Below are 17828 nucleotides of genomic sequence, written 5' to 3'. Positions count from 1 at the left end.
GAGCCGGGGCGCGGCCCGGGCCCCTGGCGCTGGCGCCGCCGGCCGCGACGGAGGGGGGACCGCGGCCCGCGGGGAGGAGTCCGCGTCGGAGGGGTCGGGGTGGGCCAAGTGGGCCTCAAACCGGTTCCTCCGCAACTCACGAGACGGCGTCTCCCCGGGAACGGAGCGTGCCCACCGGGCCTGCCGGCGCTCCCGAGGCGCAGCTCCCGCGCCCGGCCCGCGGAGGCCCCGTGCAGCGGCCCGGTGCCCGGTGGCGAGCCTCCTTCCCGCCCCGCCGTGCCGTGGCCCCGCCCCGCCCGCCTCCGCGTCTGCCGGAGGACTCCTCGGGACAGCGGCACCCGGAGGGCACGCGTGCCTGCCAGACCTGAGGAGGACCAGGAAGCAGGCGGGACAGGGTGTGCCAGCCATCCCGGGCACGGAGAGGGAGGGCAGGGCAGCCAGGGCCGGGTGTGCCAGCCATCCCGGGCACGGAGAGGGCGGGCAGGGCAGCCAGGGCCGGGGAGCAGCCTGTTCTCTGGCAGGTGTGAGGAGCGGTCCGGCTGTTCTCTGGCAGGTGTGAGTGGTAGTCCGGCTGTTCTCTGGCAGGTGTGAGGAGCGGTCCGGCTGTTCTCTGGCAGGTGTGAGGAGCAGTCCGGCTGTTCTCTGGCAGGTGTGAGGAGCGGTCCGGCTGTTCTCTGGCAGGTGTGAGTGGTAGTCAGGCTGTTCTCTGGCAGGTGTGAGTGGTAGTCTGGCTGTTCTCTGGCAGGTGTGAGTGGTAGTCCGGCTGTTCTCTGGCAGGTGTGAGGAGCAGTCTGGCTGTTCTCTGGCAGGTGTGAGGAGCAGTCCGGCTGTTCTCTGGCAGGTGTGAGGAGCGGTCCGGCTGTTCTCTGGCAGGTGTGAGGAGCGGTCCGGCTGTTCTCTGGCAGGTGTGAGGAGCAGTCTGGCTGTTCTCTGGCAGGTGTAAGAGGCAGTCTGGCTGTTCTCTGGCAGGTGTGAGGAGCGGTCTGGCTGTTCTCTGGCAGGTGTGAGGAGCAGTCCGGCTGTTCTCTGGCAGGTGTGAGGAGCGGTCCGGCTGTTCTCTGGCAGGTGTGAGGAGCGGTCCGGCTGTTCTCTGGCAGGTGTGAGGAGCAGTCCGGCTGTTCTCTGGCAGGTGTGAGGAGCGGTCCGGCTGTTCTCTGGCAGGTGTGAGGAGGGGTCCGGCTGTTCTCTGGCAGGTGTGAGGAGCGGTCCGGCTGTTCTCTGGCAGGTGTGAGTGGTAGTCAGGCTGTTCTCTGGCAGGTGTGAGTGGTAGTCAGGCTGTTCTCTGGCAGGTGTGAGGAGCAGTCTGGCTGTTCTCTGGCAGGTGTGAGGAGCGGTCTGGCTGTTCTCTGGCAGGTGTGAGGAGCAGTCCGGCTGTTCTCTGGCAGGTGTGAGGAGCGGTCCGGCTGTTCTCTGGCAGGTGTGAGGAGCGGTCCGGCTGTTCTCTGGCAGGTGTGAGGAGCGGTCCGGCTGTTCTCTGGCAGGTGTGAGGAGCAGTCCGGCTGTTCTCTGGCAGGTGTGAGGAGCAGTCCGGCTGTTCTCTGGCAGGTGTGAGGAGCGGTCCGGCTGTTCTCTGGCAGGTGTGAGGAGGGGTCCGGCTGTTCTCTGGCAGGTGTGAGGAGCGGTCTGGCTGTTCTCTGGCAGGTGTGAGGAGCGGTCTGGCTGTTCTCTGGCAGGTGTGAGGAGCGGTCCGGCTGTTCTCTGGCAGGTGTGAGGAGCGGTCCGGCTGTTCTCTGGCAGGTGTGAGGAGCGGTCCGGCTGTTCTCTGGCAGGTGTGAGGAGCGGTCTGGCTGTTCTCTGGCAGGTGTGAGGAGCAGTCCGGCTGTTCTCTGGCAGGTGTGAGGAGCGGTCCGGCTGTTCTCTGGCAGGTGTGAGGAGCGGTCCGGCTGTTCTCTGGCAGGTGTGAGGAGCGGTCTGGCTGTTCTCTGGCAGGTGTGAGGAGCAGTCCGGCTGTTCTCTGGCAGGTGTGAGGAGCGGTCTGGCTGTTCTCTGGCAGGTGTGAGGAGCGGTCCGGCTGTTCTCTGGCAGGTGTGAGGAGCGGTCTGGCTGTTCTCTGGCAGGTGTGAGTGGTAGTCAGGCTGTTCTCTGGCAGGTGTGAGTGGTAGTCTGGCTGTTCTCTGGCAGGTGTGAGGAGCAGTCCGGCTGTTCTCTGGCAGGTGTGAGGAGCGGTCTGGCTGTTCTCTGGCAGGTGTGAGGAGCGGTCCGGCTGTTCTCTGGCAGGTGTGAGGAGCGGTCCGGCTGTTCTCTGGCAGGTGTGAGTGGTAGTCAGGCTGTTCTCTGGCAGGTGTGAGTGGTAGTCTGGCTGTTCTCTGGCAGGTGTGAGGAGCAGTCCGGCTGTTCTCTGGCAGGTGTGAGGAGCGGTCTGGCTGTTCTCTGGCAGGTGTGAGGAGCGGTCCGGCTGTTCTCTGGCAGGTGTGAGGAGCGGTCCGGCTGTTCTCTGGCAGGTGTGAGTGGTAGTCTGGCTGTTCTCTGGCAGGTGTGAGGAGCGGTCTGGCTGTTCTCTGGCAGGTGTGAGGAGCGGTCCGGCTGTTCTCTGGCAGGTGTGAGTGGTAGTCTGGCTGTTCTCTGGCAGGTGTGAGGAGGGGTCCGGCTGTTCTCTGGCAGGTGTGAGGAGCGGTCCGGCTGTTCTCTGGCAGGTGTGAGGAGCGGTCCGGCTGTTCTCTGGCAGGTGTGAGGAGCGGTCCGGCTGTTCTCTGGCAGGTGTGAGTGGTAGTCTGGCTGTTCTCTGGCAGGTGTGAGGAGCAGTCTGGCTGTTCTCTGGCAGGTGTGAGGAGCGGTCTGGCTGTTCTCTGGCAGGTGTGAGGAGCAGTCCGGCTGTTCTCTGGCAGGTGTGAGGAGCAGTCTGGCTGTTCTCTGGCAGGTGTGAGGAGCGGTCCGGCTGTTCTCTGGCAGGTGTGAGGAGGGGTCCGGCTGTTCTCTGGCAGGTGTGAGGAGGGGTCCGGCTGTTCTCTGGCAGGTGTGAGGAGCGGTCCGGCTGTTCTCTGGCAGGTGTAAGAGGCAGTCGGGCTGTCCCCTTGCACTTGTGCACCGCAGTGTGTGCTTTGGGTCTGAACGCAGACTGGGCTGAGTGAGGACACCTGCAGGCGCGGTTCTTCAGGAACGCACTGGAGCGTCTTGCTAGGCCGTCTCCTTCAGCCGCCTCACCTCCCCAGGCTGGAGGGGGGGCGAGCCGGTGGAGGAGCCGCCAGGTGAGCCTGCAGGCAGCAGGGGCGAGGGGGGGCTGGCTAGCGCGGGCCGGAGGCTGGGCAGAGAGCAAGGCGGGGGCTCAGGGCCGTCCCTGCGCGGTCTGGGTCTGGGGGCTTCGCTCTTGGGAGCCCTGTGCCAGCCGAGTGTGAGCTCTCGTGGCCTCCGTGTGAGAGCACGAAGGGGGCACCTCCAGGGGGCAGGGCAGGGCAAGGACTGGGGGAGAGGAGCACCGGAGGGTTTGGGGAGGGTGGAAACGGCTCTGGCTGGCGGGAACAGGCCAAGAACTAGGGCGAAGTCATGGAGACCGACCGGGCTGCAGCCCTGGAGGTGGGAGGCCCGGGGCCCGGTTTCCCTTCGGGGGAGGAGGCCTCTGCGCCCACCCCCGCGCCGGCTCGCCCCCCGTCCTGGTCTGCTGCTCCCCTGGAAGAAGCGGGCGGGCGCGGGCGCGGGTCCGGGAGGGGCGGCGCCGCAGGAGGCACCTCGCCCCCTCCCTCCCAGGCCTCCCGCAGCCCCGTGGTTTGCGCCCACAGGGCCTGGACGATGGGAGAGGCGTGGGCACTGCGGACCGAGGGCGGTGGCCTGCGTGCCCCCAGCCGGCGGCGCAACCCGCACAGCCCTCACCCACACCCCACCTGCGGCAGAAACTGCGGGACGCGGCCAGGAACATCCTCCGCCTCCGCCTAGAAAAGGAGCAGCTCATCGAGATGGGAAACCGGCTGCGAGCTGAGCTGGGCCAGACCAAAGGTGAGCCGGCCCCGGGGCGGCCGGGCCGGGGCCGGGAGGCAGGCGGTGCTGTGCGGACCGGCCTCCTGGCCGGGAAGAGGGACCCCGAGTCCCGGGCTCCTCAAAGGATGGCAGACGCAGCACACCTGGCCGTGCCCGGGGCAGCCGCGGGGGGGGGGGGGTCTGGCCGGGGCCGGTGGGCGGCTCGGGCGGCCTGCACCTCCCCTGCGAGGCCGGCACTTTCTCTCGGGGTCTGCACGTCGTCCCCTGTGTCTGCTCTGGCCCTGGGGCACCGTCCTTGGCCGCCCTCCCCTCGGGCCCTGTCCTTGTCTGTTCAGCCAGGTGACAGTGGGCTGCCCCGACTGGCTGGTCTCCTGTCGCCTTGGGGGGGGGGTGCAGGCTGGGGCCCAGGGGGAGCCGGGGCCCTGAGGCTGGAGCGCCGGCTGGGGCCTCCCGTCTCCTCCTGTCTCCGGGCCCAAGCCCTCGGGGAGGCTGGGGCTGTGCTGCCTTTTGGCTGAGAGCTGGCAGCGGGGTGCTCCCGGTGACGGGGAGTCTCAAGGGGAGGCTCCCATTGCCTTTCCTTCTGGGATTTTTACTCAGGCCCTCTGCCCCTTGAGCCAGGCCTCCAGCCTTTTTGCTCTGGTTCTGCTGTGTTCTGTTTCCATCCTGGAGCTTGAACTGGGGTGTCTTCACCTTGCTAGAGTGGCGCTCTGCCACGTGGGCGGTACCCCCAGCACAGGTGGTTCTGGTCGTTTTTAATAGACTCTTGCTCTTGGCCCTGGCCAGACTGCTTCTCCACCCTGCGTGCGTTCCCTTGCAGCGTGTAGGACAGGCGCATGCCACCGAGCCCAGCCCAGCCTTGTCTGATGAGATGGGGTCCCCCGCGCTTTCTCCCTGCTCTGGCCTGGAGACCCTTGGAGTAGCTAAGATGACAGGCACCCCCTTGCCATAACCAGCTCTTAGGAGAGATGGGGTCTTGAGGACTTTTTGCCTAGGCTGGCCTTGAACCTTGGTTCTCCCAACTTCTACATCTTGAGATCATTGGGATTATAGGCGTGAGCCACCAGTACCAACTACACTCCCACTTCTTCCTTTTTTTCAAAGCGAGCACTTTATAGCCACAGCGCCACTTCTGGCGTTTCCTGTGTATGTGGTGCTGGGGAATCGAACCCAGGGCTTCATGTATACGAGGCAAGCTCTCTTGTCACTAGGCCACATTCCCAGCCCCTATCTTTCGTTATTATATCACTTTTCCTGCTGAATCTCTGACGTATCTAGAAATAATTGAGGATAAAGGTTGAGGGACCTGGTTAGCCAGCCGATCCAACATGTCAGCTGTGTGCACGAAATGTTAAAGCTTGCACACGTTCAAAATCCTGTTGTAGGGCTGGGGATATGGCCTAGTGGCAAGAGTGCCTGCCTCGGATACACGAGGCCCTGGGTTCGAGTCCCCAGCACCACATATACAGAAAACGGCCAGAAGCGGCGCTGTGGCTCAAGTGGCAGAGTGCTAGCCTTGAGCGGGAAGAAGCCAGGGTCAGTGCTCAGGCCCTGAGTCCAAGGCCCAGGACTGGCCAAAAAAACAAACAAACAAACAAAATCCTGTTGTAAAAGCATGTTTGTTTGGGAATCAAAACTCAGCATGCAGGGCTGGGAATATGGCCTAGTGGCAAGAGCGCTGGCCTTGTATACATGAGGCCCTGGGTTCAATTCCCCAGCACCACATATACAGAAAATGGCCAGAAGGGGCGCTGTGGCTCAAGTGGCAGAGTGCTAGCCTTGAGCGGGAAGAAGCCAGGGACAGTGCTCAGGCCCTGAGGTCAAGCCCAGGACTGGTAACAAAAACAAAACCAAACAAGCCAAGGTCTGGCCGTGGCATGTGGGGCCGGCCCTCTCAGTGTGGAGTAGATGGGACTCCAGGAGGAAGCGCCGAGCCTGGTGGCCACTGGGCACCGCCACCTGAGAGCCGGCTGCGCAGGCCGCCCGCCCAGGGCTGGCCCCTCCCTCCCGTCCCCGGCTCCAGCTCCATGGCTTCCAGAAGGAACATGTCATTCTGTCGAGTGTTTGCATCCAAGGCAGAGACACTGGGCATCGTGCCAGCCCTTCCCCAATCTCGCTTCCAGGAAAGCCACTTCCTCGTCCCCCCCTGGTGGCCCTGGAGCCCCTGGTGGCGCCCGAGGCGCCCGGGCGTCCTGGACCGCCTTCAGGAGCCTTGCCGCCCCGCGACACTCAGGTAAAGCACCCCACGCGCCTTCCGTCACACCCGGCCTGCCCCAGGCAGCTGGGAGCCATCGCCTCCGGTGTGGGGAGCAGCCCGCTGGCCCGGGGTGAGACCCCCGGGGCTCGAGACCCCAGCCGGGCCGGGGCGAGAGGGGCAGCACCGGGCTCAGGGCCCAGGCCCGGGGGCCGCGCCCGGCATGGGGGCGGAAGAACATCTAGAACGCGCGGAGCGCAGAGCTGGGGGAGGGGCAGGGAGCCGGGGAGGGGCGGGGTTCAGGGCGCGGGCTCCATCTGCAGCAGTCGGGGGCAGGGCCGGGCCAGCCTGGAGGGGAGCCGGGGACGGAGGCTGGGGAGGGGGTTCTGCAAGAGGAGAAGCCGTAAGGGCGCAGCACTCCCTGCAGGAGGCCCGAGGAGGGGGGTGGGGGGAGGTGGCCGGACGGCTCCTTCCCCGAGTCACCGCAGCTTCCCCCCTGCACGTCTCCCGCACTCCTTACTGCTTAGCCGGTCCTGGGACTTGAACACGGGGCCTCCAGCACCCCGGGACCTGACCCCTGAGGCCACGCCCCGTCCGCCTTGGCTTGCTAATTGGAGATGAGCGTTGCCGCCATTCATCCAGCCAGGCCGAGCTCAACTTGCTTCTCGGGTCTCAGCCTCCACTCGAGCTAGACGATGGGCCTGAACCACCGTGCCCAGTTCTACCTGTTAGATTTGATTTGATTTGATTTTTGGCCAGTCCTGGGCCTTGAACTCGGGGCCTGAGCACTGTCCCTGGCTCCTCTTTGCTCAAGGCTAGCACTCTGCCACTTGAGCCACAGCGCCACTTCTGGCCGTTTTCTGTATATGTGGTGCTGGGGAATCGAACCCAGGGCCTCATGTATACGAGGCGAGCGCTCTTGCCACCAGGCCATATCCCCAGCCCCTACCTGTTTTATTGGAGGAAACCTTCTCCAGTACATCAGATGAGCAAGAACGCGCGCTTCACCCGATCTCTGCTTCCTCCCTCCTCCGACAGGAGATTTTATTAGCCTTCATTAGTGTCTTCCAAACCACAGAGCAGCCACGGGCCCCTGCGAGCGGGGAAGTCACTCCCGGGGCGCCTCCCTGGGGGCCCGGCTCCAGAGGGACCCGGGGCGCCGGCAGCTCTTCCCGTCCTTACCGCCGGGCTCGCGGCTGCCTGCCGCCGCCGTGTCTCCCTACACGCCGCGTCTCCCTACACGCCGCGTCTCCCTACACGCCGCGTCTCCCTACACGCCGCGTCTCCCTACACGCCGCGTCTCCCTACACGCCGCGTCTCCCTACACGCCGCGTCTCCCTACACGCCGCGTCTCCCTACACGCCGCGTGACGACGCCGCTGCGTCTCCCTACAGGACCCGCAGCGCACGAAGAGAAGGAGCTCTGCCCACCCTGCAGGGAAGAGCCAGCCCCACTCAGCACAGGTCAGCAGACGCGGCCCGCTGCGGGGGGGGGGGGGGGGGGCGGGCCTGGGTTGGGGTACACCCAGGAGCCGGGGCGCGGGGGCTGAGGCTGCGCCCAGTGGCTGCCAGGCGGGTCATAGTGCCTGGATTAGAGCAGGGCCTGGAAGGGCAGGGGGCTGGGGAGGGGCACAGTACCGGATGCACCCCCCCCATGGTGCCCCCCCCCCCCCCCGGGGCTGGAAAGATGGCCTATCCCAGACTCCACGTGGCTTTCAAATGTCCCCTGGGGAGCTGGCGGGGCGGCTGGCCTGAGGGTGGCCCTCGGAATGACTGTGTCTCTCCTAACTCCTGTGGGGGCAGACTGCCCCTAGCCAGAAAGAAAACCAGTCCCCGAAGCCGCCACGGGCTCCGGACGCCCCTGGGGAAGACGGGCCCCACACCCGCGCGTCCTCGTCACCGGCCAGCAGCTCCCTGCGGGACACCTGGCGGCTGCTAGACCTGGGATCCAGCCCCTCCGGCCTCCCGTCCCAGGAGGACCCCACCCCAGGTAGGACGCCGGGGCTGTGCTAGAGTAACACCTGGCACGGGACCGGGCGGCCCTCACCTCCCGGGCGACGGAGTCAGCCGCTGCGCTCATTCCTTCATTCCATCCCCAGCTCTTGCTCCAGCAGTGCTTACATCCACGGCCCTTCCTCTCCTCCAAGGCTGTTTCCCAAGCCACACACACAGAGCTCCGCCTAGGTGGCCTAGCACCGAGTCCACTTCCATGCCCGGGGTGGACGCGGTGTGGACCATTCCACGCCAGAAGAGGCCAGCACGGCCAGGCCCCACCCGCAAGCCCAGCTGTTGGCAGGCTTGGAGCTCAAAAGCAGCACAGCCAGCAAAAGTCCGGAATTAAAGACATGGCATGCGTGGTAGAACACCAGATGTAAGCATAAAAAAATGAGAGAGCACAAGTCCCTGCACACACACATGCGCGCACACACACACGCGCACACACGCACACACACACGCACACACGCACGCGCACACACACGCACACACACACACGCACACACACACGCACACACACACACGCACACCTCAGTTCCCTGAACAAAGCCAGAGGAGCTTACAGAAGCCAGGCTTTGTCCTGGTGCCCAAGGCCCCTCTCTACCCGTAGGCCATGGGCCTGGACAGACAGGGCTCTAGCGCAGGCTGGGGGTCTCCAGGAAGATGCTGAGACTTTTCCTGAAACCCGTCTGGGCGCGGCAGCCCAAGACACCAGTGCAGCGCGAGGGCCAAGGTGAATCCTGCCGGGGCGCCGCCCCCGGCCCCTGCAGCATTCCCGGTCAGTCCGCAGGCACCGAGAGCCTGCACCCTCTCCCCAGAGATCCGCAAGAGCAAGCCCTGTGCAGATGCCTCAGTGCATGGGGACTCCGAGCCGGGTGTGGGGGTGCATGCCCATAACCCCCAAAGGGCCAGCCTTGGCCACACAGCAAGGCTTGTCTCGAAAAAACAAAAAGAGGGCTGGGAGCGTGGCCCAGTGGCAAGAGTACCTGCCTCGTACACAGGAAGCCCTGGGTTCGATTCCCCAGCACCACATACACAGAAAACGGCCAGAAGTGGCGCTGTGGCTCAGGTGGCAGAGTGCTAGCCTTGAGCGGCAAGAAGCCAGGGACAGTGCTCAGGCCCTGAGTGCAAGGCCCAGGACCGGCAAAAATAAATAAATAAAAAGAAAATATGGGAGGAGGAGGTAACAAGTTTGACAAGAAATGCACTCGCTACCTTACTATGTAGCTGTAACTCCTCTGTATATCACCTTGATAAAAAAGTGAAATTAAAAAAAACACACACAAAAAGAATAGATTCCCAAGGGTGGCTGCTTAGTCAGCAAGGACTGCTGGGCACTGGCTAGCATGTTCCAAGCCCTAGGTTCAATCCCCGCCACCGAGGAGGGGGAGAGTGAAAGAGAAAGGATAGTTTCTGCCTTTACAACCAGCTTACCCCGCCACCCCCCCCCCTTGGCAGTTTGTTGGTTTTTTGTGGGGGTTTTTTGGTCAGTTGTGGGGCTTGAATTCTTCAGCTCAAGTAGCGCTCTGCCACTTTAGCCAAGTACCACTTCCAGTTTTCTGGTGGTTAATAGCAGATAAGTGTAAGGTTCACCGGAAAGGAAGCCCGCCACATAGTGCAGGCAGAAAAGAGTTTATTGGGGGGAAAGCCAACTGCCAGCCCACACAAGATGGAGGCGTGGGGAGACAGAGGGGAAGGAAGAAGGGAAAAAGAGAGCAAGAGAGAAAAGAGCAGGGACTATGTTGATCCAGATTATATAAGGAAAGGTGGGGAGGGGTGGCCAGGTGGATTGGCTGTGACCTCAGAGAAGGGGGAGGTAGCGGCCTCCAGGTGTGCCAGTTACCTAGGTGACTCAGGTACTGGGCACAGACTTAAACATGGGGGGGGGGGCGTCTGCATGGAGCCCTCCCGGGGGTGGGCCTTCCAGTAAGAATCTCACAGACTTTCCTGCCTGGGCTGGCTTCGAACCGCGATCCTCAGATCTCTGCCTCCTGAGTAGCTAGGATTATAGGTGTGAGCCACCAGTGACCCGCTCCCCTGCAGTTTAAATGTTAATTTCCCCAGACCTTGGCCCGTAGTGTTCCAGACATTAGTCTCTGCCAAAGTAATAGGTATCGACCTAATCATTACTTATTTAGAAGTTGTGTGTCTTCTGTTCTCTCCTAGTTAGTGTAGTGATTGTCTTTCTTACTGATTTCTAGTTGTATGTGATGGAAAGTAAGTCTTCTCTGAGACCAAAAATGCAAATATCTTCCTGTTTTTAAATTCTCCTGTGGTGTGTTTTTTTCATGGATTTTATTTATTTACTTTTATTGGTCTTGGGGCTTGAACTCAGAGCCTAGGCGCTGTCCTTGAGCTCTTTCACTCAAGGCTAGTGCTCTCCTACTTTAAACTACAGCTCCACTTCTGATTTTCCAGCAGTCACTGTAAGGTTTACTAAAGTAGGGAGCCGATAAAGGAGAAGGCCACACCGTATTCTGGCAGGAGAGAAAGTTTATTCCCATAGGGGCAGACACCCCCTCCCCCGCCCCCCCAGCAGGGGCAAGGGGTGTGGCCAGGTGGATTAGGACGTGACCTCTGGACCTCTGGGAAGGGGAAGTAACTGCCTCCAGGTGAGGTAACTTGGTGGAGACTTAACCAGGTGGGGGCTTGGGCTTGCCGCCCACCCGGGGTGGACCTTACAGTTATGTGGTACCGGAACTCAGTCACCAGAAACCACATTTTGAGAAGTCAAATTGGGAGTCTTTATTGGAGAACTGACACCTGGAGGACTCCAGCCTTGAATACACTTAACAGTTAGAAAACTGAGCCATGAAGGTAGTGACGCAAAGAAAGAGCAGGAAAAGAAGCCCAGCAAGCCTGTAAGCAGAGCTGAAGTGGGACACCGCGGTGACGGAGGAGGAGAGCCAGCAGAAAGGAAGCATGGCTCTGTGGCGCCTAAGCAGGTCCGGGCCTAGCCAGGGTCCTGGCTCGGGGGGCTTGAGAGCTCATCACCCAAGACTGGCAGGCCCAGTAACCTATTGTCCAAGTCCCCTCCCTGCCTCCAGGAATTCAGACATGCCCATCACCCGTGGGGGGCTTCCCCTTCCTCTGCCATGAAGACAAGATGGTACCAGCTAAGCCCAATTCCCTATTATCCTCCACATGGCCAAGATGGCGCTGATGGCCCACTTCAGTTAATTGGAGATAGGAGTCTCACAGACTTCCCCGCCTGGGCTGGCTTCTGTAAGGCCCACCCCTGGAGGGCTCCATGCAGAAGCCCCCCACCCGGTTACCTGGGTAACCGGCACACCTGGAGGCAGTTACCTCCCACCCCCCACCCCCGCCCTGCCCTGCCCTAGGTAGGCAGGGCCAGGCAGGGGAATCGCCCCTCTCCCCTGCCATGCAGCACCTCAGCCACAGGCCAGCAGCTCGGGAATAAACTTTTCTCTCTTGCCCGAATACCACGCGGCGTTCTCCTTTAGCGGCTACCTACTTCAATGACTCTTATGGCTTCAAACCCCAGTCCTCAGGTCTCAGCCTCCTGAGTAGCTAGGGTTACACACCTGAAACACGGGCGCCTGGCCATGGGTTTACTTGTGCAGTTGGTGTCTTTGGGTTTATTTATGCTTTTAGTCCTTTCTAGGCCTTGCTTTCTAGGCTCTTCCCTGCCTTCCGCTGGGGTATACCGCGGCCACCTCCCATGCTGGCTCTTGGGAAGTCCAGGAAGCAGCTGAGTTTCAGGTTGGAGAAGAGCAATCGTCTGGGTGGCTCCATCTTGAGGTCTGGCCTCGTCTCGGGGCAGCAGCCTCGGAGCAGTCAGGGCCTCTGGCGGCCATGTCCCTCCTCCTCCTCCTCGGCACTGAGCCCTCTTAGCGTCTCCTTTCCTGCTTCCTGGCTCCGTCCGTCGCCTCGTCCGGTTTCTCCTCGCGTTCTGGTTTTGAGAGGCAGGCCTTGGTGCTTGAGCACTTGTGAGCTCCACTCAGTGCCCCGTCATGACCTCCTTGCCTGCGACGTGCTTTGGTTGGTTGAGGCCTGGGCACTGTCCCCTAGCCTTTTCCACGCGAGGCAGCAAGGCTGGCGCTCTGCCCTGACAGCCACGGCTTCACGTCCTGCTTTTTGGTGGTTAGTTGGTGCTGAGTCTCTCGGGCTTTCCTGTCCAGGCTGGCTCGGAACTGCGATCCTCAGATCCGGGCCTCCTGAGTAGCTCGGAACAGGAGGGAGCCACCAGCTCTGGCAGTTCCCTCATTCCCTTGTAGCACTCTGGGTTTCCCTTCCCCTTCATCCTCACCCACTGCTGGTAGAGTTCTGTGTGGGGAATGAAGCAGACCCAGCCCCCAGTCCAGCAGAGTTGTGCCACAGGTTTACATGCCATCAGCCTTGACCAGCCCTGGGAGAAAAGGCCTCCCACGTCCCTATTGGGTTCTCCTCTGACCCCGGCTGCTGACCAGTTCGGCCCGGGCCTGGACCTGGGGCTTCCAGCCTCTCCCAGGCCACCCCCCCCCCCCCCCCCGCTGTGCCCGGCAGGCAGGTGCTGGCCGGTCCGGAGCCTCACCCTCGGCCACCCTTCCCCAGGGATCCGGAAAGCCTGCGGAAGTGCTCCCCCCCTCCCCCCGCCCCTCCCCAGCCCGCCCCGCCCTCAGACCTCGGGACTGGAAATTCTGTTCCTCATTTTGATGAAAATGAGGTTTACATTTTTGCTTCTCCACTCTCTCCCTACCCCCTTGCTTCCTGGTGGCCGGGAGATGGAAGAATGTGGCTTTGTGGTGCCTGTTCCACGTCACAGATCTCCCTTGTTCTGGTGACTTCCACCAAGACACGCCTGCCCTCTGCGGATGGCCGCCCGCCCCACGCATGGGTGAGGAGGGGCCCTGTGAGAAATCCCACAGGGGAAGGGAGCCACTCGGGACCGCGCGGGGACGCCCTTCCCTTCAGCCATCTCGTACTTACAGAGAAAATAACACCCCAGCGCTTATTCTGAGAGAGATACTAGTTCTTCAGTTAGAAAGAGAGAACAAGAGAAAGGATCCAGAACAAGTAAAGTAGCTGGCCTTTTCTGTCTGAAAGCCTATTGTTTTGTTTTATATATTTTCTTTTTCTTTTTATTCTTTCTTCTTCTTCTTCTTCTTTTTTTTTTTTTTTTTCCAGTCCTGGGGCTTGAACTCTGGGCCTGGGCACTGTCCCTGAGCTCTTCAACTCAGGGCTAGCACTCTACCACTTCTGGTTTTCTGGTGGCTAGTTGGAGATGAGACCCTCGTGGACTTTCCTGCCCAGGCTGGCTTTGAACCACGATCCTCAGATCTCAGCCTCCTGAGTAGCTAGGTTTACAGGTGTGAGCCACTGGCACCTGGCTCCTTGATACATTTTCATTTCTGGTGAATGTTCTTGTTTGGAGCTTCTCCTAAGGTACTTTGTGTTCTCTAGTTAGCCAAGTTTTTGTTGTTGTTTTGGTCAGTTGTGGCGCTTGAACTCAGAGCCTGGGCTCTGACCCCGGATTTCTTTGCTCAAGGCTGGCACTCTGCCACTTGCGTCACAGGGCCACTTCTGGCTTTTTTGGTGGTTCATTGGAGATAAGCGTCTCAAGGACTTTCCTGCCTGGGCTGGCTTTGAACAGCGAGGCTCAGATTCAGCCTCCTCGGGTAGCTGGGGTTACAGCTATGCGTACGTCCTACAGAACCTCCTTCTTTTAAATTAGTATGCATTAGTTATACCGAGGACATTTTCACCATTACATTCATTCCATTGTAAAAGAAGTTTCTTTTCTTTTCTTTTTTTTAAGCTGACAGAGCTTGTTTGAAAGTGACAGGAAGTCTAGCCGGTAGCCAGTGCTGCCCGCAGCCCAGGGCAGACAGGGCCTGCGGTGTGGCAGCCCCAGGGCCTGGCCCGCCGCGGCCTCCGCTTCTGAGAAGGAAGCCCCTCCCGGACAGTTCTGGCTGCGCGTGAGGGACTTGATCCGCAGCGGCATGTCTGACTCAAGCTGCCAGCTCCCTCTTGGCAGTCACCCATCCTCTCAGCTGGGAGTTTCGGGAGGTAACGGTGTACTGGTTGGCGGGTACCTCCGGGCGGCCCTCCTAGAAGCCCCCCCTCTTCCTGGGGTCATGGGAAGGGGCAGAGGCCAGGCCTTCCAGACAGTGTCTCCTTTGCATCTGGTTTCTGCGGCTAGGCCAAGATTCTCTCCCAGGGGTCTGGGGCCTAACTAATTGACTCCTTTATGAGCAAGGTGCAAACTCCGGTACTGTATTTCATTTCTAGGAGTGTACCAATATACGCACGGATTAGATTGACAGTTCCACTGGAAGCAGGTAACAGTTGATGGTAGAAAACTGTAGACCTGTGGAAAGACCGTGGTAGGAGAGCGGCGGGTCCTCAGACCTCCCACGGGGGCAGCTGGCACCGGCGACTCTCGCTCATGACACTGAGCTCCGCGGACGGTGGTTTAAAACCGGGGCAGGCAGCGAAGCCCATGCGGTTGTCTTGTGTTTTCCTTTCTTTTTTGTCTTTTCCTTTTTGGTACAGAGGATGAGCCCCGGACGTGGCGCTCCCCAGGCAAGCGCTTTGCCACTGAGCTACCTCCCAGCCTTCCGTGGGATTATCTCGTTAGCCACCAGAAAGCCGTGTGGTTCACGTGGTAGGGCCAGAGATGGCACCCAAGCCCTGGGTTCAGACCCCAGTGCCTGCATGACAAAGGAAAACCTAAAATCACTGGGGGAAGGCCGCAGGCCCTCTGCTGGGGCGATGTGGCCGGAGAGCGGCACGTTCTCCTCTGTAGCTGAGTGCAGGCAGGTCCCTGGTGCTCAGGGCGGGCGGCGGGGGAATGGCCGCCCGCCCGCCCGTCGGCTCGAGTCCTGAGCACCAGGCAGGGGCAGGGCAGGCCACTGCAGCGTCCTCGGGAGTTCCGGGCCCGCAAGCACGCTCACAGTCGGATGGAATCATTTCCACGCATAAACCCTGTCATCCTAATGCCTTGGAAGGCTGGAGATGGAAGGATTGTGCTTTGAGGCCAGAAGTACTGGGAAGTGTGCGAGACCCCTTTCCCAGCCCCTTGCTGGAGTGGCGGCGCCCCTGTGGAGGGCCAGGAGCAGGAGGTGGACTGTTCCACGGAGGGTGGGGGCTGGTGACCACGTGGGAGGCCAGGACCAGGAGATCCACTGCTCCGGGACAGTCAGGGCAGAGAAGTCAGTCCATGGAAGAAGCTAGGCGCTGCCATGGCAGTGTGCCTTGATTGCAGCAGCTCTGAGAGCCTGAGCCGGGCCGGCTGTGGGCTTCGTGCACACCCAGGCAGGAGGCCAGACCCTGTCTCAAAATTACCAGAGAAAATGGCAGTGGAGGTGTGGCTCGGCAGTAGCTCACTGCCTAGCCAGGGCCCCAAACCCCAAGGCCAAGTACAGAAAGACAGAGGAAAAGCCCCCAAACAAGGATGCACACGTGCGTTAGGCCCTAGGAAGGAGCCAGCCAGCACGGACAGACCCGCAGACCCGGGGCGTCCGGAGCTGAGTTTAACGAGACTGGCAGCCAGAGAACATGTCCCTGACACGGTGATGAAGGGGGACGAAGCCAAAGCCAGCGGGGCCGAGGACTGGCAGGCCGCACGCAGCCCCGGCTAGCACCTTCTCCATCCACACCGCCAGGGGCAGAAAGAAGAGAGGAGACACACTGCGGCCACGCCTCTGTCCCGGCGAGCAGCAAGACGGGAACTGGATAATCAAAAAGAAATCTCCACTGGGCAAGCTCAGTGAAGCTCAGGACATGGCGAGAGCGGGGGGGGGGGGGGGGGGGGGGTGCAGGGCGAGAGCCACCGTCTGCGCACCGAGGGGAGGGAGGAGCGTGTGCAGGGACAGCCGTCTGGGCACCGAGGGGAGGGAGGAGCGTGTGCAGGGACAGCCGTCTGTGCACCGAGGGAGGAGCGTGTGCAGGGACAGCCGTCTGTGCACCGAGGGGAGGGAGGAGCGTGTGCAGGGACAGCCGTCCGCGCACCGAGGGGAGGGAGGAGGGTGTGCAGGGACAGCCGTCTGCGCACCGAGGGGAGGGAGGAGCGTGTGCAGGGACAGCCGTCCGCGCACCGAGGGAGGAGCGTGTGCAGGGACAGCCGTCTGGGCACCGAGGGGAGGGAGGAGGGTGTGCAGGGACAGCCGTCTGCGCACCGAGGGGAGGGAGGAGCGTGTGCAGGGACAGCCGTCTGCGCACCGAGGGGAGGGAGGAGGGTGTGCAGGGACAGCCGTCCGCGCACCGAGGGGAGGGAGGAGCGTGTGCAGGGACAGCCGTCCGCGCACCGAGGGGAGGGAGGAGCGTGTGCAGGGACAGCCGTCCGCGCACCGAGGGGAGGGAGGAGCGTGTGCAGGGACAGCCGTCTGTGCACTGAGGGGAGGGAGTAGCGTGTGCAGGGACAGCCGTCTGGGCGCCGAGGGGAGGGAGGAGCGTGTGCAGGGACAGCCGTCTGTGCACTGAGGGGAGGGAGTAGCGTGTGCAGGGACAGCCGTCTGGGCACTGAGGGGAGGGAGGAGCGTGTGCAGGGACAGCCGTCTGGGCACTGAGGGAGGAGGGTGTGCAGGGACAGCCGTCTGGGCACCGAGGGGAGGGAGGAGCGTGTGCAGGGACAGCCGTCTGCGCACCGAGGGGAGGGAGGAGCGTGTGCAGGGACAGCCGTCCGCGCACCGAGGGGAGGGAGGAGCGTGTGCAGGGACAGCCGTCTGCGCACCGAGGGGAGGGAGGAGCGTGTGCAGGGACAGCCGTCTGGGCGCCGAGGGGGGAGCGTGTGCAGGGACAGCCGTCTGGGCACCGAGGGGAGGGAGGAGCGTGTGCAGGGACAGCCGTCCGCGCACCGAGGGGAGGGAGGAGCGTGTGCAGGGACAGCCGTCTGGGCGCCGAGGGGGGAGCGTGTGCAGGGACAGCCGTCTGGGCACCGAGGGGAGGGAGGAGCGTGTGCAGGGACAGCCTGGAGCTGTGAGGACTCGCCCGGGCCGGGCTGCCGCACAGGGGGAGCGGAGCGCTTTGCCACCAGCCACCCCTCACCAGGGGCTCACGCCTGTCATCCCAGCGACTCGGGTGGAGATGTGAGGATGGCGGGTCAGAGCCAGCTCGAGCAGGAAGGCCACGAGACGCAGCCCACAGAACCACCAAAACATCCAGGCTTACAGCTGTGGCTCTGTGGTGGAACGCTAGCCTTGAGCAAAAGAAGCTCAGGGACAGCACCCAGACCCTGAGTTCAAGCCCCAGGACACGGACACCACACACACACACACACCACACGCACACCACACGCACACCACACGCACACCACACACACACACAGCACACGCACACCACGCACACCACACACAGACCCTGAGTTCAAGCCCTAGGACACGGACACCACACACACACACACACCACACACACCACACACACCACACGCACACCACACACACACACACACACACACACACACAGACCCTGAGTTCAAGCCCCAGGACACACACACACACACCCTGAGTTCAGGCCCCAGGACACACACACACATTTCAGAGGAGAGCTCAGCACATTTTCTCTGTAAAAGGCCAAATAGCAAATGCGTCAGGCGGGGTGGCTATCGGGTTGGCTGACCGCCGCCCTCCAATTCCAGGGCGCAGGTGGTGCAAATAAAACTTTATTTACAACAGCAGGTGGCAGTGAGGCTCTGTTCCTCAGGCCAGGAGGGCCTGGCCGCCGGGAGGGTCATCTGGCAGGGGACTGGGGGGGCAGGGCCCACAGAACCCCTCGCCTCACGACGGTGTAAGGCC

The 17828-nt window shown here is 62.1% G+C and overlaps 1 protein-coding gene across 1 annotated transcript in view; it reads left to right on the top strand.

Moving 5' to 3' along the window:
* Window positions 1-8112, top strand: part of Ccdc57 (coiled-coil domain containing 57) — a 48766-nt gene extending 40654 nt beyond the window's left edge. Inside the window, exons 15-18 of the mRNA XM_048366917.1 lie at window positions 3714-3927; window positions 6030-6139; window positions 7495-7563; window positions 7903-8112. Of these exons, the coding sequence (XP_048222874.1) occupies window positions 3714-3927; window positions 6030-6139; window positions 7495-7563; window positions 7903-8112 (603 nt within the window). The remainder of the gene's footprint in view (window positions 1-3713; window positions 3928-6029; window positions 6140-7494; window positions 7564-7902) is intronic.
* Window positions 8113-17828: the final 9716 nt, after the last annotated feature.

This window comes from Perognathus longimembris, chromosome 17, assembly GCF_023159225.1.
Source record: "Perognathus longimembris pacificus isolate PPM17 chromosome 17, ASM2315922v1, whole genome shotgun sequence".
Taxonomy (NCBI): domain Eukaryota; kingdom Metazoa; phylum Chordata; class Mammalia; order Rodentia; family Heteromyidae; genus Perognathus; species Perognathus longimembris.
The sequence above is the reverse complement of the archived record's forward strand: the minus strand, read 5'-3'. Positions and strand labels throughout refer to the sequence as shown.